This window comes from Battus philenor, unplaced genomic scaffold (genome assembly GCF_028537555.1).
Source record: "Battus philenor isolate CCGP_79_NKW_IND1 unplaced genomic scaffold, ilBatPhil1.0.hap1 SCAF_21, whole genome shotgun sequence".
In the NCBI taxonomy this organism is placed as follows: Eukaryota; Metazoa; Arthropoda; class Insecta; order Lepidoptera; family Papilionidae; genus Battus; species Battus philenor.
In genome coordinates, this window is record NW_027181684.1 from 5,731,066 (window position 1) to 5,752,266 (window position 21,201).

Here is a 21,201-nt window from a genome sequence, read left to right on the forward strand (position 1 = left end):
TTTCCAATTTTGCCCGGCCATGTTTGACGGATGATATAGACTTTACAGGGGTACTCACCAAGACAGCCTCTTAAAAAAAAAACTTATTAAAAAACCGTACAAACTAGCAGTTTTTTTATAAAAGCATCGTAATCCATGAGTTGATATTGTAGTTTTTTTTTTGAGGAGAATTGGTCTCTGCATCCCTGACGAGTCACAGATAAGGTGGCCGAGAATGCATTATTACAATTTAATCAGGATTTCTATCATTTGGAGACCCGAAACACAGGAGCTAACAACTTATTGCATTGTGTCTGAAAAGTTGTTGCTGTTAGCTTTACGGCTTTAACAGCTTCATCGAAGACGAGTTTAAACTAAAGCATTCGGGTTTCCGAACCGGCATTAGGCACTCAGATGGAGGATGAGGTGGTAGCAGCGAGGCAGTAGCAGCGAGGAACACCCGGCCGGCCCCCCCGAGGACACTAACCTCGCGCGACCTTGTCGGCCCGCAGAACTCGCGGCGAACGCGCTTAAGTCTGGTCGGGTCAGTGTTGCTGATCGTGTGCCGAGTGTGGAGTTAAGTAAAGAGGGCAGCGTGGACCACTCGGCACTCTAAGGATACTGTACCTCGGATCGCCCACGCTGTCCCGACGCCGTTTACAAAATGGACGGTGGGGAGTGTTGTGCTTAATTTTTGAGCATCGCACGCGTTTTTACTTGCGGTAAGCGGTAGCCAGTAGAGTGGTTGCTGTAGATGTTGAGTTTGCGCTTGTAGTGTTGTGAGTGTCTGAAGCGTGTGGTGTTTGATGAGTGGGTTGTGAGAACCCTGCGATAGGATCCGTAAGGACCTCTTTAGGACGCCTTACGAGGTTTCTGAAGGAAGTGCCGGGGGAGTAGCGAGAGGAGTTCGCGATGAGGGGGTTGGGGTGGGAAGAGGCCTTTACGAAGTATGGCTTTGAGCATGCCTGGAAGAACTCTTGGACGGTTTCGAGTTTGAGGTCACTGTGGAGGTCGATGGTACATTGGAACCACCTAGCGCCGGTTGTGAGCCGGGTGAAGTAGTTCTGTAACATCTGCAGGAGTTGAAGTATGTGTGCCGGGACGTGGGCGAAGACTACACTTGCGTAAGCGAACACGGGTCTTACGCAAGTCTTATAGAGGAGTTTGTGTCTGAGGGACAGCTTACTAGAAGGGCTGAGGAGGTGGTAAAGCCTAAACAGTATGGTGCAGGCTTTATTTCTGACGTGATTGCTAACAACTCTTTCATCCGCACTTTTATAAACAAGTGAAGGGAACAAGTGATTTTAAAGGGCCTCGATTAAATCAATTTAAAGATCCGTTTACACGCGATCACTTTTTGAAAGGTTTGCAGATAACAAAGTGGCGAGTCAACTGTACACAAAAGGTGTTTCCAATATCTTTGCGCTTGCATTGTCAATAAAAATAATCCAAGATCAATTTTGTATACATGATATTTTTTAATTTTAAAATGGTGCCTCCTAAAATAAAATTTATGTCTGAAAAAAAATTGATGACGATGCTTCTAAATCTTTTTCAGGCAATGATATACATTTTTCTTGTTAAAAATGTAATTAACTATTTAAAAGTAGTTGTTTATATTCAAAAAGGGCCAAGAAATATTCGGCCCACTTAGTTAAAAGCAAACTAAAATATAAATTATCAACATCGCAACTATAATTTACTAGTCGTTTATCAAGTAAGAACATATATTTGTTACAAAAATTAAAACTTGTGCCTGTGACCTTATATGAATTGACAGATGTAAATATTATTCACAAATTAATGGCAGCATCTCTTAAGTGTCACTGACATCTAACATTCTATTTTAAAAAAAATTGTTTGTCATCAAGCATTTACTAATGCATTTACTAATGTCTCTTATGAATATAAACATCTCTTCTTAAAAAAATTGTACACAGGTTGCTAAGCGCCGTTCTAAAAATAAGTTTTATTGCAAACGTGTGTGACACTTGTATATATTTTGAATTCATAAAAATTAAAATCAGACAATTAGATAATAATCAAATTATTATCCATTTGACAATCAGCCAGCTACTTTTGTCGGAATTAGACTAAAAAAATATATTGCACGATAAACTTATCACTATACCCCACAGATTACACATAGATAGAAAACAGATTTATTATATTAATGTGACAAAAAAACACACAAATGCATTTTGCATTTTCTCAGGAGTAATAAAACATTATACTACAGAAATGATTTCAACATTTTTAGGTTCATCATCAGTCAAAATCTTAAATTTGAATAACATAATTGCTAGCTTTACTATAAATAGCTCTACATACAAAATTTGTAAAATTATGAGGCAATGAAAACAATTATTACATATAACATTGGTTCCTTAAATTGATACAAGGTTTGGCAAGAATCTATCAAATACCATATAGTTTCTGTTTTAAACTTATTGAATAATTCTTGAAATATTCTTTTGAATAGAATTGATTTATGTATAATTATTATATTTATAAAAGGTAATTATTTTTTTTTTTTAAACAAACAAAAATAAAATTGAAGTAATCTGAATAAACATTTTTCTGCAACAAATTATCTTACAATTGGCAGGTTTTTTCAGCGGAGCAGAGTAATGTCAAGAATCATTGTTTCCGACCAAAAATCGAGTTTTAATCATGCTCAGAGCATTTAGTGTCATAATTTAATATCATAACCCTTGAGACCTTCATCAGGTCAGCATGGAATGGCAGAGGATTTTGCCACTTATCACTGCACACTTCCTTCAGCATTCTAGATACACTCCAAAACTTTCTACAATTTGCCGAAGCCTCGGTAGCACCCACAGTCACCGCATTTTATTTATCGAAAAGATAGCGGAGCGAACAGACATGTCATTGTGTCTAACAGGGTATTATAGCATACCTCAGTGCGCTGCATCATTTACCCATGGGATCCCAAAGCGCACACGCCGATGCCACAAAAAATCCTTTTCGAAACTCTGATTAAAAACATTCGAGCTCACATTATATTCCTACAAGATATTTATCAATATTCTTTGGTAATAATTTAATCTTCTGCCATTCCATTCATGTTAAGATAAGTACTAGCAGTGTTCATATCTACTGTCAGACCACAGTCCACAAGTATTGCCTTATCAAACACTCTAAATAATAACAATAGGTGAATCAAACAAACCATCTCACATCATGAAGTAACAAACGGAAAGTAACTTACCTATTCTTCTACTGTTAAGTAGATATCTTATTTATTACAAAATTTCATAGTACAATTAAATTTCACCAAGTATACCATAGAAAACAATAAACACAAAGCTGCCATGTCTTTTCCATACATAACAATAAAATTATAAGATTTGGTGCTATGACTAATCTTACATCATACTGTTAAAACCTTTAATACATTTAAGATACTTTTCATGACGGTCAGCGTAATTATCAGACGCTTTTCTCATTTCTTCTATAAACTTTTTTTCATGATTTAATAAAACATCGAAAAGAACACTTGAGTACATACAATTGCTGTCATAACGCACTATCTTCGCCTGCTTTTCTCTCTCATCGTCATAAGTGCATTTCTTGCAAGTGTTTCTAATCAATACACCATTATTTTTAGTTAAACAAAAATATTCATGAATTATTCCAATAATTTCATGTACCACAAATCGCCTGTGGTACCATAAAGTCTCATGATGTTTGTAAAACCTGATTAATTCATTATTTATTGATAATTCATGGAATATTACTTCTAACTTATGGCATATGGATACATTATCCATAACACAATAACAACTTTTAACAGAAGGAAAAAATAGCAAGTTGACCAAATTACTTTCAGAATAAGATAATAAGTTTTCTTCTGAAACTTGTATTGTGGAATCATTTGGAAAGTTACTGGCTAAAATTCTAATGAGAACTTTTCTTAAGTTAAGATTATTGGCAGTAGAAAATTTTTTCAATGATTCCTCATTGAGTAAGTAAATATTTTTTATACAAAACTGGCGATAATGGTAGCAACAGTAATCTGAAACATTTCTTTCTGTCCATTGTTCAGAAAAAATGTACTCTTTTATAAACTGTGCATGTACATCAAATTGTTTATCTAAAAGTTTTATTTTGTTCAGGAACCATAACCGATGATTCCAACTATGATAATTATTGGGACTTTTATCTGATGCTTGAGTGCAAATATTCAATTCCTCATTCACAAATTCTTGGATGTTATAACTTAGAAATCTCTCATCTGTAAACATACAACAATAAAAATTAATACCAAGGTAAGCTAAATAAACTAAATCATTAATATAATATTGAATTATAGGGTTTAAGCTACACTTAAAAAATGTATATCTTAGTAGTGGATGAAATTTTTTATGCTTGTAAGGCCATAGTGACAAATATTGCAATACAATGTTGTATTAGCTTAGTAATGTTACATTTGCCCTATTGCCCGAGTGGCCCCTAGTCTTAATGAATGGCAACCATGGTCTAGACCATAGCGCATCTTATGGGTTTATGTTGTACAAGACGTCACAAATCTCTTGAAATTTTTGTTCCAATATATTTAAACTTTCTAAGTTTCCATTGCTATTTATTAGCAGTGAGAATAATAAACAGTTCAAAGCTTGTACATGCTGGTAATTATATCAATGAGTTAGGATTGTATATCACACAGTCCATAACAACCATACTATTTCTGTTCCTAGCAATAAGTATCATAATGAAATAAATAACTACTGTTTAATTGTTTTGGATGATTCAAATAGTGAACTTTTGTTTTGTCGCGTTTTTAGTATCTGTGAGTCTTTGTCAATTTTTTTCAGATATTTTTGTGATATGTAAAATTACTAAAAATTTTATAATATACCACTTTTTTCTTACTAATTTTTACAGGAATTGTGATCAAATAACATTAATAAACAACCATTTAAGTCTTTTTAAAACACTTTAAGGTCTAAGAAATGATTACTTCACTTTTGTAATGTAAATCTGGAAAAATTATGTGCAAAAAGTTGTTATCCATTATTGGTTTGGCTGAATGAATTTTATAATTTTTAAATTTGCCATTGTTCTGAATAAGATAACAGATATTAAAACAGTATATTAGCAATTAAAAATAAGACATAATCATACCTGAAATAATACTTTCTAAGAGCCATCGTCTGTATGCAAAAGCATCATTACATTTTGGTTTCCTTGATATAATCAGTTTTGTGAAATGCAATTCGGAGCACTTATCCAATAAACATTTAGACACGAGAATACGCCTTTTATTCCAAAGTAAAGTTAGTTCAGGATTCAGCAACAGTGTAACATTCAATAACTTTATCATACGCTCAGAATTAAGCGAGCAAACTTTAAACTCTTTGCGTCGGGCTTTACTGCAATATCTATCCATTATTTCGGAGTAGCAATACATATAGACATGTTTAATGCACCAAGACTCTAAGCCTAAGCAGTTCTCAAAATACAAAACCGGTGACTTATTTCGAAAATTTGTATCCACTGGAATAATTTCAAACGCGCGCCTGTAATTATAAAAATAATGTTTTATTTTTACTTGTCGTATAATATACGCATAAAATAAAAACAAATTCATTGTAAAGCTGCCAATTTATTGTAAGAACTTACAACTCAGCAATTTTCGACAAAACGACATGAATGTCTTTGATTATTCTCTCCACTAGAGCAAATTTGTCCTCCTCCATTATAAATAATAACTAATTGCTAATAAGAGTTACTAAAAGTATAAGTAAACAATATTTCTAACCCATTTTAATGTTTACGTGTATTGAAAAGAAAGTATATTTATACAGATAATATATAACCTATTGAACCACAGGTGCAACATCAAACAAAATTGCCAAAAATTTGTTCCTGTTATTAAATACTTATGTCACTTCTTCAAAATTTTGTTTTAAGAGAAAAGAATCCATCTAACAACGATTCTTTATGAAACAATTCTTAACTTTATCTTTTAGATAGAATATTTGTACTCCGTTAGTACATTATTAAAATACATGCTTATAACACTTCTAACTACTATTATGAGGTGATACTACTAATTTGTACACAATTTTTGTAATACAAAAGAAGTTTGTTCGCACACTGAATATGAGGCAGATTCTCCTAGATAAAAATTGGTAAATTGATTTAATTATAATACATCGTAGCTGCCACTTGAACCTTTATATTTTTGGCTACTTGCTAACCCAGGAGTCCAAATCGACGCCAAAATAAACATTGGCAGATGACGGAATTCCAGTAACTCTTGCGCTTCTGTGCGAATTTTCCTCAATATTTGTTTCCGCAGATGTCTAAATAGCCATGTAACTGATAAATACAAGTTTACGGAACATTGGCATTTTGTATAGAACAATCATGCGAGAGTACTTCACCCCGTCCTTTATTTTAATTAGATCAAGGAATTATTCTATACTTATAAGGAATTTAACTTCTAAAACATTTAATATATACACGATGATAAAAAATAGGTGCAAAAGTGCTTTAAAAGAGAGAATGTATTGGGCTTTTGCCTATGTATTCCATCATCAACATGTCAGACGATATATGTACAAGCAAGGCATGGTATAGGCGTCCTCCAAATATAGTGACTTATTGTGATATTGATTATGTCGTTAGTTCATCTACTATACTATTCACTAAAGAATTTTCCGGCCCCAACGGCCGTCGGTTACAACGTCAAGCGATGTACCTTATCCACTACCACTTCAAACTAGCAATTCTTCAAGGTACGTCGGTAACTTTGATTCCAAGGATCTTTTCGTTTCCGATCTCACAGCGAATGTATATAATGTTTTGTAGGAATAGTAAATAACAGAAGAAAAATACGCACTAGGTTAACAATAGAAACAGAGACTCCTAAGTTTAATTTTTTACAGGCTCCATGAAAATATACTTAAGTAAATTTGTTTTTACAAATTCTTTTGGATACTTTGATATTGGCCAAAAGATTAACAGGTTTGTTAACACTGAAAAATTTTGACAGTTTAGAATTGCGAGTATATTGACATGTTTATGATGTGTCTGCAAGTACTGTCAAAAATTGAACTTATTTTGTATAATCAGCTTATAAACCTTCTTTAGTTCAAATTTAAAGCATACCGTTTAAAGCAAAATGGTACATTTAAAATCATTGTTGTAACAATTTCAATAAATATATGACCATTTTATCTTGATCTTTTTCTAAACTATACACATTGTTTCAGAGCGCAATATTTAACTTTCAAAGTTTGCTGTCTGTGATTTTGTTATTAATATGTACGTGCGCGTACCTAAGGTCATTTTTTCCCAGTATCATGGATAGAAATAAAACTGGGTAGGTTATTTAATGGTAATTAAAAAATATGTTCATCTTACTTTTGTTCATTACTTGTTCATATCATCAAATACACCTCACAATTTACTGAAAAATATGCTAGTTTATTTGTGTTATTTCTAATACTTAAAAAAATGATCCATCATATATGAATATGGATTTAGCAGTAGCTAATTAATTTTATATATTATTTTTTCAGGCTTCTTGGAACTTTTTGGAAATGTGCAAGAATTGGAGAAAGAAAATCTCCTTATGTAGCAACTTGCTGTGTATTAATGGCCTTTTCTATACTTTTTCTAACATAGTTGACCGCTATTTAATGTATGTGTCATACATAAGTATATAATAAATACAAGGAAAAATAAAAATATAATAAATAATGATTTACAGAAATTATTTTATTTTATGTAGAAATAAATAAGAATATATCCACATGCCTTAAAGGCAATTGGAGACTTCATGGGCTTGAGGGAACAGAGTACAAAAGTCATTTAGCCTAAACCTACATATCATTGCTTGAGGACTCCATAAGGAATCTAGGCTTTAGTTTACATTACATGTAATATTACAAAATTCATAGATCATTGGGCTCTGGATAAACTGGCTTTTAATGGACCTAGCATAAGGAACTGAAGAGTGGGCCAGTCATTCAATATATGTTTAGCATTATATCTCAGAGACACACAAATCTTCTTGATAAATTATAAAAGGGTTGTTGTAGTAAGGATAAAAGGAGCCAAGTGTGAAGGCCACCATTAAAGACTGGTAACTTGCATACTGAAGTTAAATTTGCCATCCAGGACAACAGCTAATCATATACTTGATTTGAATATGAAACCGGACTGTCCATGAACAGGATGTTTCAGAAAAAGGTGGTTAATTTGAGAGCATTGTTCTAATTTATCTTCCGGAACTAGCTTCTTATGATGTCAGCATATGATATCCACTTGTCAGTATTTTACCAAAAATGATTTTCAACCCATAAACATAAATACCAATGTCATTATCTTTTACCTACTTTTCTAAAAATAATATATGATGACAAATTTTACAAATAAAACAACTTTATTGAGTTAACCTTTATTTCAACGTTTCTTCATAAATAAAACAAAATAAGCATTAAATATGAACATTTTCCTCAACTGTATCAAAGTTACATTATGTGACATTTTCTATTGTAAATTGTCTAAAAACATAATTAAAAAACAGGTCACAATGGGCTGAACATAACTTTGATCAAACTTTGAACGCAACTTTGAACATAATTTAAAAATTAAAAACATTTTAAATCTAAAGCCACTCAGTAGGACAAAAATGAATAAAAATTATAATTTCATTACATATTCAAGATCGAGACATGATATTTTATTTTTTTGCGTAAACATTATTTTTAATCAGCATAGAGAAATACAAATGTAAACAATATACTAAAATCTCTTGAAAAATTAAAGCAGTTTTTAAACTATTTTAAAACAAGTATAACCAGCCCAATTAAGACATTGTCTTCTTATGATGAATTGAAGTAAATCTTACAAGTAAATCACAGCTTTCGTCACCCCAAAGCATTGTGTTCGAAAAATAATCCTTTCGTTACTCTATGGGGACTTGAATGAATAAACAATTTATAATATTATATGGAATATGAATCACTTGAATATGCATTTAAGCATTAATATAATATTGCAAATCAATGTCCTATAAAAAGTGATGACAAATAACTGCAGTAGATTTATGTTGTCTAAAAAAATATTATCAATTACTTTACAATTCTTTGCTTGTGTAATATTGTGATCTATAATTGGTGCAAAGATTTTCAAATTTATGTGATCATTGTGCGAATAATCAACAAAGAACCTAATAAATTTGGTAACTCAACATGAAATGAATTTTATAATGTACGTAAATAAACTTTGGTGGATAAATAATATTAACCTAAAATTATTACAAATAATTAACCAAATAAAAACAATGACCTCTTCGACTTGTAATGTCTTTTAACATTGTTTTGGATAGAGTAGTAATGTCTTACCTATTAGTGTTGGCAATACCAGACTTAATATCTGAGCTTGATGAATACTGGACATAAAAAGAAATTAAGTACTAGCTCGATCTTTGGCGCTCAACAAGAGTGATATGGAAGATATATTGGTAATGTATATTCAGTTATTTAGGATATTTAAGTTACTAATAAAACTGTCTGTTTGTAAAATGACAATGTTTTAAAAAAAATAATAGTAACTTATATAACGAATTACGTAGCTATACTACCTGCCAATTCATCTAAAAACATGAGGCACTTTAATGTGTTTTTGCTAATTGAAAGCCAGCCTTACGATCTATGCCAGTACTTATACACGTGAGACCGAAAGGTATATACTGAGAAGCTTTCAATAAATTCATAATAACTAGTACGAAATTTTATGTTAAAAAGTGTAAATGATATATAACCATTAAGAAATAAACGTTTTTTAAAACAAATAGACAATGTAAACGTAATTTTAGTGGAATATTATGCCAAAGCGGCTTATACATGTTGCCTATTTTATAATTCTACTCGTACACACAAACATTCAGACTAAAACATTTAAAAATTTCCATTGTTACGAATCAAAAAGAAATACAATGACCATTCAAACGCCAATGGTTTTTCTATAATACTGTTCACGAAAGTGCAGCACAGTACGTAAATATAAAAAATGTAATCTTATTACAAATAAAACCTTTACAAGAAATTATTGCTTTAAACAAGGAATTGAAATCCGAACGAATAAATATTACACATTTACAATCGAAGAAACTTACTCCTAATAGAAAATAGGGTATGTGCAGGATTCACTAATTAAATAGTATTGAATAAGGACACGACGCGAAGAAGTGTTAGTTAATTTTAAACCTCAACAATAGAATGTTTATTAAACTCCTATATAAAGTTACACATAAGCCACGATCATAGAATACGTTTAATTTGAAATACATGTTAAATATTTATTATGCATCAACAGGTTATATAAACAAGTAGATAGGTATATGAACTCACATCACAAGCTAAATTGTTCAAACAGCTAATGTGTTACAGTGGCATTGTTACAAACTGAGTCACCGAGCCTATACATCATAAGATTTTATTTGCCTAGCTTTAATAAGAATTAACGGTATAGGAACTCAGTTCATAACCTTACGTATAAGCTTCAACGTCGATAACGGTCGGATTCAAAAGTTAGCTAATTATTGCACTCTCAAATTCCAATCAGTACATATTTCATCACCGGTCTATTTCAACTAGATTATCGTTAGGCCATCCTTCATTGTGGGACACAATCATAACTAACAGCGAATAAATAAATTGTATATTTTTCATCTAGGATATGATAAGATAAAATTAGCGATTACGTATTAGAAACAACTAAAGATTCTTAGACGTTCCAAACACTAAAGTTACAACATCGCCTACTCAGTGACTAATCTGACGGCGTATAATTATACACGTAACATTTGAATAGCAACAACGAATACATCACAAGGGAATTAAGGGACTCATCGCACGAATCTCGACGCCTTCCGGTGCATCCAGATACCGGCATCTCCACCATCTGAGGAAAAAAGACTATTAGATAGTTAATAGTGCAGCTAACTTTATGTAAATTACCCATAATCCATAGATTTACAAGCTTTTATGAGCTACCGCCTCCTTTGTTCTTTTTTACATATATTTACAGCCCAATGACAAGACATTACATGAAATTTAGGATATTTCATACACCCCCCCCCCCTTCTCCCCAATAAATCCAGCTACCATCCGCATGCACTTTTGCACTCATAAGGTGGAGTTGCCTACCTTGTTGCGAATGTGTTTAATCGGTCACCTAAAACCTAGTACTGTATTATGTATTAATGAATGCAATTGTATCACGATTGTGATAGTTGCATTGTCGCATCTTTATATCAGCACCTTGCTGGTATGATTTATATGATTGAGAATTAACACAGTAGTGGAAGAAATTATTATAAATTGCGTTATTAACTGTACCACGATCTTTTATGTAAGACATTCATTTTTGATGCTGTACAACTTTGCTAAAATAAACTATAGCTGTAAAGCAAATGTCGGAGACCTGTGATCAGTGTTCAGTAGTGGGGCTGGTGCAGCGGGGCGTCTCGTTCTGGTAGCTTGCGCACTTTCATAGTCCCGTCAGCGCCACACGAAAACAACCGCCCGCCGTTGTCTGCAACAAAAACTCATTGTTTAATTTCTGCCTTATAATTTATTTAATAAACTTTAGCAAAACGCAGCGATGGGCCGAGAAAAGTAGCATGAGCGCCACCACCGTGAGAACTGATAGTAGACTAAAGGAACAGACAGTGCCCATTTCACCATGTGCGATCATTAGGCGTTTTTATCCAAAATTTCTAAGTAATCTTTTTATAAAGAAAATAGACATGAATTCTTATTTATATGATTTGAATATGAATATAGAACATATTTTACTTTATCTATTAGAGCCTCACATGTGTACACAATTCTTGATTTGAAAAGCTTATATGTGAAAAAATAACAAAAATGTTTAACTTAAATTAAACTACAGCACCAAAAAAGACTTACTCATGGCTATTCCATGTATGGTAAAAAGTTTAGTTTCACTCAGTCTACATTGTTTCAAATGACCCTACTACATAGTAAAGTTATAGTATCAAATTATTTTACCAATATGTATTTGGGTAACGCCTTGTCCGATGTGTTTGAAGAAGGAACTCCTGGCGTGTTCACCGGCGAACGTGTGGAGCAACTGGTGCGTTGCCAGCGAGAACACCTTAACAAAAAATGTTGTAAAAACTTTATAGTTATAATCATAAAATTGCAAAATGTAGATATAAAAAAAAAACATTACAATGAGTAACAGGCAGATAGACAAAATAATATAGGTTGATGCATAGGCAGTTTCGAGTGAACAATAATTAAGTGTGACGATGCAGTCGCAAGTTCTTGTGAATCATTTTGCGTAAATTAGGATGTAATTTTGTTTGTGGCGTATAATACTAATTGGATGTGCTATGTCTTTCGCGATTTACTTAACATACAATTTACTTCAATTTCATTCGCGTAAATGTCTGTTATATATCGTTGCGATATATGAAGTATTTGCATACATCCCCATAGTTTTAAGAAGCGACGGTTGCGACTAATGCCTACTGTAAGGTATAAGCTTCCCCAAAGAACGTCACCACTTCCGTCTTGCGCTGCACGCATCGAGTTACTTCCCGCGATTTCTGTCTATGTCACGGGCCCCGATTCACGGTCGCTACTCAAGAACTTTCAAGACCTAGTAGCCGTCGGTTACAGGAGCGGTGAGCCGCGCCCACTTCCAGTTCAGATGAGTTCTTCAAACTGATGGGTGACCTTGGTTCGTCTGTAGACCTAGACCTCCTCAATTAGCTATTCATAAGCCAAAATTATCTTCTTAGTTTTTTTTTTCGAAAGGTTGATTTGATTAAAGCTAACCCTAAAAAATTAAAGATACACAAGTGTCAGCGTCGGTTGGTATATATGTGCACGTGTACCTTGATGTCCCCGTCTGCCGCTCCAACTGCGTAATAGTCCTCGCGCGGCGACAGCGCCACGCACTTGATCGGCGCGTGGTGCGCGTGCAGCTTGTGCCGCGGAGCGCGCGCACGAAGGTCCCACACCAGCACATCCCCGCGCCGTCCGCACGAAACTAGCGCACCCGCGCCGCCCGCACCCCCTGCCCACGACACGCACGACGCGCCGCCTTCGTGGCACGTCCACGCTAACCCACAAAACAAAGCCTCAATCATCGCTCTTATGCATTTATGTAGTTAACAAGTTTTAGGATTAAAAACTAACCCTAGGTTAGGTTACTATTATGTGATCACCTTGATTTTTCAATCAACTTGGATAAAGTAGATAGCATTTACTGAAGGTCCTTACTACGCATGAATATTGTAAAAATCATCGATTTTCGTAAGAAAACGGCTGGTTTGTGACATTTGTGACAATTATATCCAATTATCGCGATAATTCCGTCAGCTTGTCAAGGATCAGCCTTCGAACCTTTGATTTAAACGCACAACTATTCCTGATCATTCTAATCATCAAAGAGTCAATCAAAGAATACTTAAAAATAGAAAATAAAATTACTCACAGACTACAAGCGCTTTTTTAATTGGCATCAGTGTGTCCCATATGGCAACATTTTTGCTCTCTGAGCTATGTCCAGCTGAAAAAAAAATAATAATACTTATTTATTTTAACTCGCCCTCACACTAGTTAGTTAAAGATAATGTATAAATTTACCTGTGGCAACTAAACTGCAGGAACCGAGAAAAACAAAGTCGCTTATTCCTTTACTATGACATTGATGAGTCTAAAAACAATAATATCTTTAATTAATTCATATTAATAGTTTAGCACGAAACTACAAAAGAATAATATCCAGTTTCCTACAAGCCTCGTTAATCGTCTTTCAACGTAATTTGGGTTGCTGGAACGCCTGAACGAAACGATTTGAAATCAATTAATTAACCGGTCAACAAATCATCGAAAACCCATTTTTTTTAATTCCAGGAAAAAGTGATATAAAATATGTTTAAAAACACAATTTAAACAACATTATAGATTGCTTAAAATGAAATTGGTGATGACATGCGATCATTCCTGTAGAAGAATAATTTTTATAGAAAGCATAAATAATAAGAAAGTATAAAGACTTACAAAGAACGGTCTGGGCGAGGCATGGGCCGTCGGCTGTCCGTGTGCGTTGTGCAGAGGTGCTGGTGGATGCAGCTGCCACATGGCAAGGTTTCCGTCCGCGTCAGCAGCCGCAAACTTATTGCCATAGTCAGAGAAACGTACGCGGGTCACCTTCGCGAACGCACCAGGCGCACGCGGTGACCACACGCATGACGGGTGGCCCCACTCCCATAACTGCACCGACCCGTCCGCTCCTCCAGTTAGGTCTAACCGAAAAATGTTTATGAAGAAAAACTACACTACCACTGGCGTAGTTCTAATCAACTATATACTTCTAACCTACGGATTGGCCAATTGGTTAAGTCACGTGACGACGGAGATAGCTATGCTTACTCAAAAAAATGGAATCCGAATCGAATAAGAACTAGTTTTTCGACAACTAAAGTATTATAGTGTTTTAGGCAATATCTGTGGTAGGTGGGGAAAAAGTCCTCTTGAATTGAAAGTCATGTATGACACGATGAAACATATACCGCGCTCTTTGTAGATGGACAGAGTAAGTTAAAATATTTGAATGTGTTGCGAATACCAGTTTTAAGCAATAATTTGAGATTCTTTAAAACTTTTATGGAGACAATAAAAAGAGACAGAGATATCAATGAAGAATTCTTGAATACAATTACACAATTTCAAGCGATTGTAACGAAAATTAGTTGACCATACTTACAAAGAGGTTGCGAGGGATGTGCCGCCATTCGTTTAATGTTGTCGATCTTATGTTTCAGGACCTGAACGTAGAGCATACAATTAGAAATAAAATATTGGTTAAAGTAATTTAAAAAAGAAAACAAAAAAGGTTTGTATTGATCATAACTAAAGTTATAATATGGTTTTATATTTAGTATTGTTAGCATTGTTATTTCTGGTTCAAAATATAAACATTATCTTGACACTTTGTAAATATTATTATGGAATACTGAAGTATTTACAAAAAATCATCCTGTATTGAATACATGATTGTATTCCATACAGGATTAAATAGAAACGATTTCGAAATAAAAAAAAATAAACAAAGAATTAATCACACATGGGAGTTTTTCTAAAACATCGAGGGCGTGTAATATGAATCACAAAGCGAGCACACGCGTAAAACAAAAACAGGCGCGAAAATGAACCGTAAGCTGCTAGAAAAATATGTTAAAAATAAAACGACGAGCTATTTGGACGAGAGAAAAAAAAACAATAAAACACAAGAGCACCAAGTCGCCGGCGAAAAAAATCCAATAACGTACTAGAATGAGAAAAAAAAAACAAAGTTTCTAGAAGGCCTGTGAAGATGAAAAATAATATCTGAACGAGAAGGCCTTGCAGGTGCAATGTAGGGGAGATATTTTGTTGAAGTTCGGGATGTGTCGGGCGGCGTCACTGACCGGTTTCATGAGGAGTTTGGAGCGATGCAGCACCAGGCGACAATATTTTGCGTCGTGGCAACCCGGGAACTGGAGACCCTTTACCTGCGACGACCACTTCGTTATGCGCACTCACACACACCCGTACATGTAGAAATTCTTATTCACGCATCAACCACCACACAAGAGAAGTTCCTCTTTATATATACATACATTTAAAATTCAACAAATCCATAATTCAAATAGACATTTACACGCACTTTTGAATTGTAAATTATTTTAGCATTATAAGTAGTAAGCTATCGCCGGCTCGATAAGTTTGATATCCAGCCATATTACAGTAATAATATTGTTACATTTTTTATGATTGCCAAATTATTTTTATTTAATGGTAAGTAATAATTATGTAATCGTTACATTTTAATAGCTTTAAAAATGTATTTTACTTTTTCATACAATAAATTTAAACTAGCTAAGAATTGAACACGTCTACTATTTCCCGTTTACTGGTTTTAAAGGTAATATCTGCTCAAGGTGATGTATATATACATAGACATTATTGTAATTCCTCGGTGTAAACGTGAGACCGCAATGTCCAATGCCCGTCACCACAAGTGTTCACAGAAGCGCGAGCAAAGCGTCAGCAACACGCATCACGAGTACGTACACAATACCAACACCGGCTTCACAAAAATTCTCTAAGAGTGGATGCAGTGTCATAGTTCTCGTTTAAAAACATCTGCCGCATGGTAAAGTTAATTGAAACGTAGATAATAATAAATTCATTACCAGAAATGTAACAAAAAACTGATTTGTTTTTTTTTTATGTACTTAATTATACAGGTGATCGGTTATTTAATTTTATTATGCAATAATCCGAATTTTGAATAGCTTTTTTTTACTTTGTAATCATTACGTTATTTATTATTTATGAAAACATTGATTTTTTTGAATAATGTACCATATATGAGACGGCAAATGAGATACACATTTACCGTTTTACAACTTTTACGTTTATAACCAGTCATCTACGTATATATAAATATACATGTGTATAAAAATATATATATGAACATAAATATATATACTCGAGTCAATGTATTAAATATATGACCGGATTGGGATGACGTCAAGCTTTTTGACCGCTTGGCAGAGTGATAAGTCCAAGGACCTCCAAGAGGAGATCTTTACTTGCTCTAAAAAACTTTGGTGCTGCCCAAAATGGCCCTTATTGGTCACTACAAGCGAGCTAGATTCTGCAATATTTTATATCTTTTTTTAAAGACTAAACTTAAAATCATCTTATCTACTATATACTTAGAATCATCAAATGTAAGTAAAAGAAATATATTAAAAAGACAGTATACGCCGGTTAATTGAAAGTGTTATTAACTTTATCCGTACGGCGGAAAGAGAATGTAACAGATTCAGTCATTTACCAAAGCCATTAGTTAAGTTGTTATTTAACATGCACGTACTGTAGTGACAAACGCCTCGTGACCTGTTAGCTTTGCGACGCTTGCCCGCCGATCCTGCTGAGATGTCAATTCCACTTATAGAACTTTCGAGAATCCCATTTCAATCAAATTCTTACAATTATCAAACTATATTTAGTTAATATCCTAACAAATTTAATTATAGTATTTAAATTCTAAAAATAACATAATAAATGCAAATATAAATAAAAAAACAACTTTTAACAACTCTCACTTATTTGCTGTTTTTTTATTGTAAGCAATATTTATCCATCTTACAGCTCTATATTCATGTTACTACTCTACTAAGCAATAGCCAGAAAGTGAGTCAATAATACACAAGAATTGTGGAATCGAACCCTCAAATTTTATAAACATGTTATATTGATTAAGCATTCTTTGAGAAATGGGTAATAAATATATACATAGCATTAATTATGTTAATGAGTTAGTCACAATTTCAACATAATTGAATTTAAAAATTCATAACAATTTATTTCCATGTTATTAATAATGTTTTTTATAATATGATATTTAACATTATATATGCTATAAATATGTATGTATGTAAATGCAACTTACAACGCTTGCTCCGCGGCCCGTTTGACTTGCCATGCCGATGGGTACTTGTGGCGCATTAGGATTCATAGGCGAGCTGTTGCCAGTGCCCGGAACTGAGCCATTGTTTCCCCTAAAAATCAACCAAAAATATTTATACATAAATATTCATGTCAATGTTCATTAAACAATACAATTCTACATAATAAATACGAGTAGAGTAATAGTTGTTTAAAGGTCATATATTCAAAGATATTTGGAGGCATATTGATTACCTAATAATTAGGTAATATGCATCCAAATTCCTCATATTTAGTGACTTAAACAAAAAGGTACGGTTTATTTGATCTCTATATTCACTGTTTTGTTTTTTTCGTTAGCTCTACCTTGTTTCGGGTAGGTAAGTTTCAATGGAAGTATAAATATTTTCTTTCAATTTTATATTTTTATTGCTTTCTCACAAAATCTTTTATTCTTCACTATCTGATCTTCTTTCACACATCACCTTACTTCTCTAATCTACTTTCTTAATAACTTATCAGTTTGTAAGGTAGTAAAAAACGAGGCTTTATTTAATAACCTGTCATGATGTTGTATGAGAAGGAAGCCGGTGTCGGGCAACGAGGCGGGATCTGATGCTAGCGCCAGAAGGTCAACTTCACATTCATCCTCTGCCCATGTGGCGCCACCACGGAGCAATAAGGATACGTCCATCTCCTGTACCTCGCGTGCGGTTGCTACAGCTAGCAGACCACCGCCCACCTGTACGTTAATGTTTATAAAATTTTAGCATAACAATGTTAATTAACATAACAATAAACTTTGTATCCCGTTTTAAATATGTGAGAAAATGATGATGCTACAATAAAGCCGTCAAAACAAGAATAGGTCCCTACAATAGATTTCCAACAGGATCTTTATAATATATATATATATAGATAAGTTTGTCTGTCCACCTCATGGCCGAACATCCTACGGTACGCTTGCTGATACGAGGTATCCATTCAAGAGCTTTGAAACCCTAGCGAACATATGGGGCTATGTCAATTACATTACATTAAACTATATTTACTCTATTTAGACAGAAGGCGGCGATAGAGTCCTGTTCTTTGTGAATTATTCGCACAGGACTGTGCATGTCGTCGTCAGCGCGTTGCTGGGGCACGCAGCCGGCCCGCGCCTCGCCTGCACCAGCACCGGCCGTCGCGTTCGCTGCCTCCACACTCAACGACTGTGCGCGTCGCCGTGAAAATACTGCACGTATGAAAATATCCTGAAAATAAATGAAATAAATATCATACTGAAATATTACTATAAGTAACAGTGCTTGGTTATAGTATAATAATAATTAGTTTTTTATTTATCCAGTTGGTGTTATTACAATCTTGTATATACATAACATTTCTTAAGGTATATAATTAATCATACCTGTACTTGTTCTTGTCTGACCAAATAATTCCAAAGACGTCTAGCAGGCGCTGTGCTGTACAGAGCAGAATTGAACGGCGTGTTGTGTTTCTCCAACAAACACCTTAAACAAAACATTTATGACTTTAATTAAACAATTTTAACGTTTTTATAAAAATCAATAAATTAATATATATAGATAATCGACATAAGAAATCACACAGTAAACTGCAAAATTTAATTGATTGGTGTAAAATCGTTACTGAAAGTCTAAAGTATAACTATTCATAATTTTTTAGCCGTTAAATTATTCATAATTTTTACTAATTTAAAACATTTAACCTATACAGCAATGCTTTACAATAAATATCATATTTGTTTCTTTAAATTGATTTCAATTAACTTCAAACAGCGTAAAAATAGTTTTTTGCTGACCACAATAATTATGCTCATTTTATCGATACGGTAATAACGACATTATAGATACGGTAATAACGACAATAGTCATTTAAAAACAGCCATAAGTTATTTTATGTTTGTCCTATAAATGTGAGACCTAGACCAAAGTTTTTTTTTTTGTATTATGATACTGTGAAATACATTTTATTTTTAAGGCGTCTACATAGTACTTTTAATTATTGCGAATAATTTAAAGTATAAATATACTGTTGTATTAATCTTACCTATATTTGTTGATGGGTGGGCCAGCGGTGATCTGGTCAGGGAAGCAGCCAGGAATGTAGTCAGAGGGCGGCGCCCGCGATTCCAGGGTCTCCGTTAGCTGCTGTTGCCACTGATCTACCCGACGCAAGGCGCCGTGTACCATCGGACTTGTTGTCGCGAGTTCTGATAATTTTATTTTATTATATTATGACACTATTGTGTCTATTGCCATCAAAGCTACTGATACGTTGGGCTACAACGAAATTTCAACAAACGCCAACAAGAACATTAGTTGACAAAGTTAAAAATTTATTTGGACAAAGTTAATATTGGAAAATGATAACCCTATTGATACATCATAACGAGATAAGTATCCCTTTACATGTGCTGTTGTAAGTTGTACATTTTTTAAATTGATTTTTATTTATATTTATCAGAAAACGTTGTTGGGGTAGTAAAATCGAAAATTAATTAACTGGATAAGGTAATTAAAAAAAAATAAAAAGAAAAGGTAAGTTGTTATTTGCATAATTTTTAAAATTAAAAGAGTCGTGTCTCAACAAGCTGATTTTTAGTCTAGTTAAGCTAACTGCTCAAGAAATCCGTGCAGATTTTTGAAGCTAAAGTGAAGAAACGATTGAATATCTCACCTGACATCTCTATGCCGCACAGTTGAAGAAACTGCTGGAGTTTACTCTGCGCCAGCCTTAAGACAGCAACTCGCATCACGTACCACGAGTACGAGTCGGGGTCCGAGTGTTCCGTGTTTGCACCTTTGCGTCTTTTTTCGCTTCTATAATTAAAAAATCTCGTAAACAAATTATCTTTTATAATCTACTTATTAGTGTTTATTTACGAAATAATGATAAAATTACATTTACACGACTTAGGCTAACAAAACATAACGCTCCCTTGGGATCCGCTACCAGGTCCATGAAAATATCCAGCGCCTACCAAAAGGCGGTACCGCCATCGTTGGGAACCTCTGGTCTTATTGCTATGAGGTATATAATGCTTTCGTTAAAACAGACTTCTCTCTCAAAAATGAATATTGCTGTATAAGCTGTATCCATTACACGTTAATTTATAGTGGACATGTTCTTGAATTTACTCATAATACACGGTTACCGACCATCGAGTTGAAAAAATACACATCATAGTTTACATCCACTACTCCTACAATGCTGGAATAACATATTTATTGTCAATAGTATAACGGTTGTCTAATTTTTCAAGGTTTGCTTTTCTATTAACAGTTTGCTCTGTCCTGGAGGATCAACACGCCGCATTTTTTGCCTACCTATACGTGGCTGCAGTCAGGTGGTCTTCTTTTGGTCTTTCTTCCGTACCATTGCGGTTGGTTTTATTGGAGCTTGTGATATGTCCCGTAATTTCAATTTCGGATATGTGATAACGATTAATTCACTCCATTGCCAGGAAGAAGAGACTAGTACTTTGCTTTTTACCGATAGACGCTTACTCTAAGGCATATGCCTGCCCCAAAGATCGCTAGAAAGACCGGTCTAGCGCTGCACGCATTCAGCGATTTCTCGCGTTTAACTGTATGGCCTGTCGACTTAGTGCGCAGGCAACCCACGCCGCGTCATTTACCGGCTCGTGGTCGCCACTAGAGAACATTTCAGCCCCAAC

At 34.0% G+C, this 21,201-nt stretch overlaps 3 protein-coding genes across 3 annotated transcripts in view; 1 reads left to right on the top strand and 2 right to left on the bottom strand.

Moving 5' to 3' along the window:
- Positions 1–1,867: 1,867 nt before the first annotated feature.
- On the bottom strand, positions 1,868–5,774 carry temp (protein prenyltransferase alpha subunit repeat-containing protein tempura). Its single transcript, XM_068766458.1, has 3 exons — positions 5,626–5,774; positions 5,128–5,522; positions 1,868–4,237 (listed from the first exon to the last, which is right to left on the bottom strand). The coding sequence occupies exons 1-3, from the start codon at positions 5,700–5,702 to the stop codon at positions 3,369–3,371; spliced, it is 1,341 nt and encodes a 446-aa protein (XP_068622559.1). The 5' UTR covers positions 5,703–5,774; the 3' UTR covers positions 1,868–3,368.
- Positions 5,775–7,023: 1,249 nt separating this feature from the next.
- On the top strand, positions 7,024–7,691 carry ksh (transmembrane protein 167A-like protein ksh). The gene is made up of 3 exons (XM_068766630.1): positions 7,024–7,135; positions 7,224–7,333; positions 7,533–7,691. The coding sequence occupies exons 1-3, from the start codon at positions 7,133–7,135 to the stop codon at positions 7,636–7,638; spliced, it is 219 nt and encodes a 72-aa protein (XP_068622731.1). The 5' UTR covers positions 7,024–7,132; the 3' UTR covers positions 7,639–7,691.
- A 706-nt stretch (positions 7,692–8,397) lies between these two features.
- The window catches only part of Rbcn-3A (Rabconnectin-3A), a 64,481-nt gene continuing 51,677 nt past the window's right edge, over positions 8,398–21,201 (bottom strand). The window contains exons 48-62 of the mRNA XM_068766665.1: positions 20,202–20,344; positions 19,572–19,734; positions 18,910–19,012; positions 18,554–18,754; positions 18,062–18,243; positions 17,506–17,614; positions 16,927–16,983; positions 14,767–14,827; positions 14,061–14,305; positions 13,644–13,713; positions 13,492–13,566; positions 12,890–13,116; positions 12,036–12,141; positions 11,446–11,556; positions 8,398–10,923 (exon numbers count right to left, since the gene is read on the bottom strand). Of these exons, the coding sequence (XP_068622766.1) occupies positions 11,459–11,556; positions 12,036–12,141; positions 12,890–13,116; positions 13,492–13,566; positions 13,644–13,713; positions 14,061–14,305; positions 14,767–14,827; positions 16,927–16,983; positions 17,506–17,614; positions 18,062–18,243; positions 18,554–18,754; positions 18,910–19,012; positions 19,572–19,734; positions 20,202–20,344 (1,840 nt within the window). The 3' untranslated portion in view covers positions 8,398–10,923; positions 11,446–11,458. The remainder of the gene's footprint in view (positions 10,924–11,445; positions 11,557–12,035; positions 12,142–12,889; positions 13,117–13,491; positions 13,567–13,643; positions 13,714–14,060; positions 14,306–14,766; positions 14,828–16,926; positions 16,984–17,505; positions 17,615–18,061; positions 18,244–18,553; positions 18,755–18,909; positions 19,013–19,571; positions 19,735–20,201; positions 20,345–21,201) is intronic.